This window comes from Sinocyclocheilus grahami, unplaced genomic scaffold (genome assembly GCF_001515645.1).
Source record: "Sinocyclocheilus grahami isolate Dianchi unplaced genomic scaffold, SAMN03320097.WGS_v1.1 scaffold693.1, whole genome shotgun sequence".
NCBI classification, from domain to species: domain Eukaryota; kingdom Metazoa; phylum Chordata; class Actinopteri; order Cypriniformes; family Cyprinidae; genus Sinocyclocheilus; species Sinocyclocheilus grahami.
Window position 1 is genome coordinate 63,976 of NW_015505872.1, and position 1,518 is coordinate 65,493.

A 1,518-nucleotide genomic window follows, 5' to 3' on the forward strand; every position below is an offset into this window, starting at 1 on the left:
GATTACAGGTCAGTGCATCTCTCCTTTTTACACACAAATAATATAGCTTTTTTTGACACACATTTGATGATCACATTTTAAATGGATCAGGACTTGACCAGAGATACAAGCACAAGTACAATGGCTATCCAAGAAGGCTATATTCCAAACATAGCCCAAATATGCTTTGTCTTTCTTGTTTGCAGTGATGGAGTTGAAAAGCAGCCGTTGGCTGTTGTGGGCTCCCCCTACTGGATGGCTCCAGAAATGTTAAGAGGAGAGCTGTACAATGAGAAGGTATCCTGCCTTTGAACACTAGCAAATCAATATCCAACTCTACTTGTGTGCATGTGTAATTTTATTCATATAATTTTTATACCATAGGTGGATGTTTTTTCATATGGAATAATCCTTTGTGAGATTATTGCTCGAATTGAGGCTGACCCAGATATCCTCCCACGAACAGAGGTACATCTCTCACACCACCACATGAAGCACAGAATCAACCACAAAATCATGTAGCTGGTTTACCAGACATAGATCAAGCCTAAAAAAAAATCTGTGCAAAATTACTTTAATAGCTAATAATTAATAGCTAAATTGAATCTAGGACAAGCCTTAAGCCTTTGATATGTTTATATTTCATATGTTATGATAACTGAAATGCTAATGATAACTGGTATGATAAATGTTAATGATAACAGGTAATGATAACTGAAATATTGATATTCTGCAATTGTATTAAAACTCAAAATGTATCTGTCATATTAAAACAATCAAATTAATGCAAAAATAATTAGATTATTTTGGTTTTGTTTTATTTGCTCCCATGTTTGTTTGTTTTCTTAATATGAAGTGTGTGCATATGAGTAACCATATAATGTATCCAGATCCAATCTAAGAATCCACTGATGTTACATTTTTCATGACCACTACAGTTTAGACTTTGATATCAGTATCTAATTTTTAGAGTGTTGCCTCCCTCTGCTAGATTTTTCATATGTAATTACTTTGTAACATTTTTAGAAAGCAACACAGTGTTCATTATTGCAAAGCTCAAGATTAATCAAAAGATTAATGTGTGAAAAGATGCCTGAGCAGAGCAGTATGTGTGTAACATCATCTGTCTATTTGTCTTTAGGATTTTGGACTGGATGTGGACACCTTTGAGCAAATGGTGGGAGACTGTCCACCTTCATTCCTTCACCTGGCTGTTAGTTGCTGCAGTGTAAGCCACATATGCATATATACACTCGTATACAGAAATTCAGAAACACTGAGTATAGTACGGTATGAAATGGCACATGTCATGCACTCAGTTGTGTTTTTAATTTGTTATCCTCTTTCTGTGGTAGATGAGTGCAGAAAGTCGTTCTGCCTTCTCTGAAATAGTACTGACACTTGAGAGGATAGAGAGAGAGAGGAAGATGAGTGAAGCTCCAGTCATCCTTGGTAAGTATGTTAAAGATAACATTTTTACAACATTCACCAAGAAATAATTTTTCAGTTTTACTAGTCTTTAAACAACCCATTCTTGTT

General features: G+C 35.0%; 1 protein-coding gene across 1 annotated transcript in view; it reads left to right on the forward strand.

Annotated features, from left to right (window-relative positions):
- LOC107559636 (dual specificity testis-specific protein kinase 2-like) overlaps positions 1 to 1,518 on the forward strand; it is an 11,370-nt gene that overhangs the window by 8,625 nt on the left and 1,227 nt on the right. The window contains exons 7-10 of the mRNA XM_016243532.1: positions 186 to 276; positions 364 to 447; positions 1,121 to 1,207; positions 1,335 to 1,431. Coding sequence (XP_016099018.1) covers positions 186 to 276; positions 364 to 447; positions 1,121 to 1,207; positions 1,335 to 1,431 — 359 coding nt within the window. The remainder of the gene's footprint in view (positions 1 to 185; positions 277 to 363; positions 448 to 1,120; positions 1,208 to 1,334; positions 1,432 to 1,518) is intronic.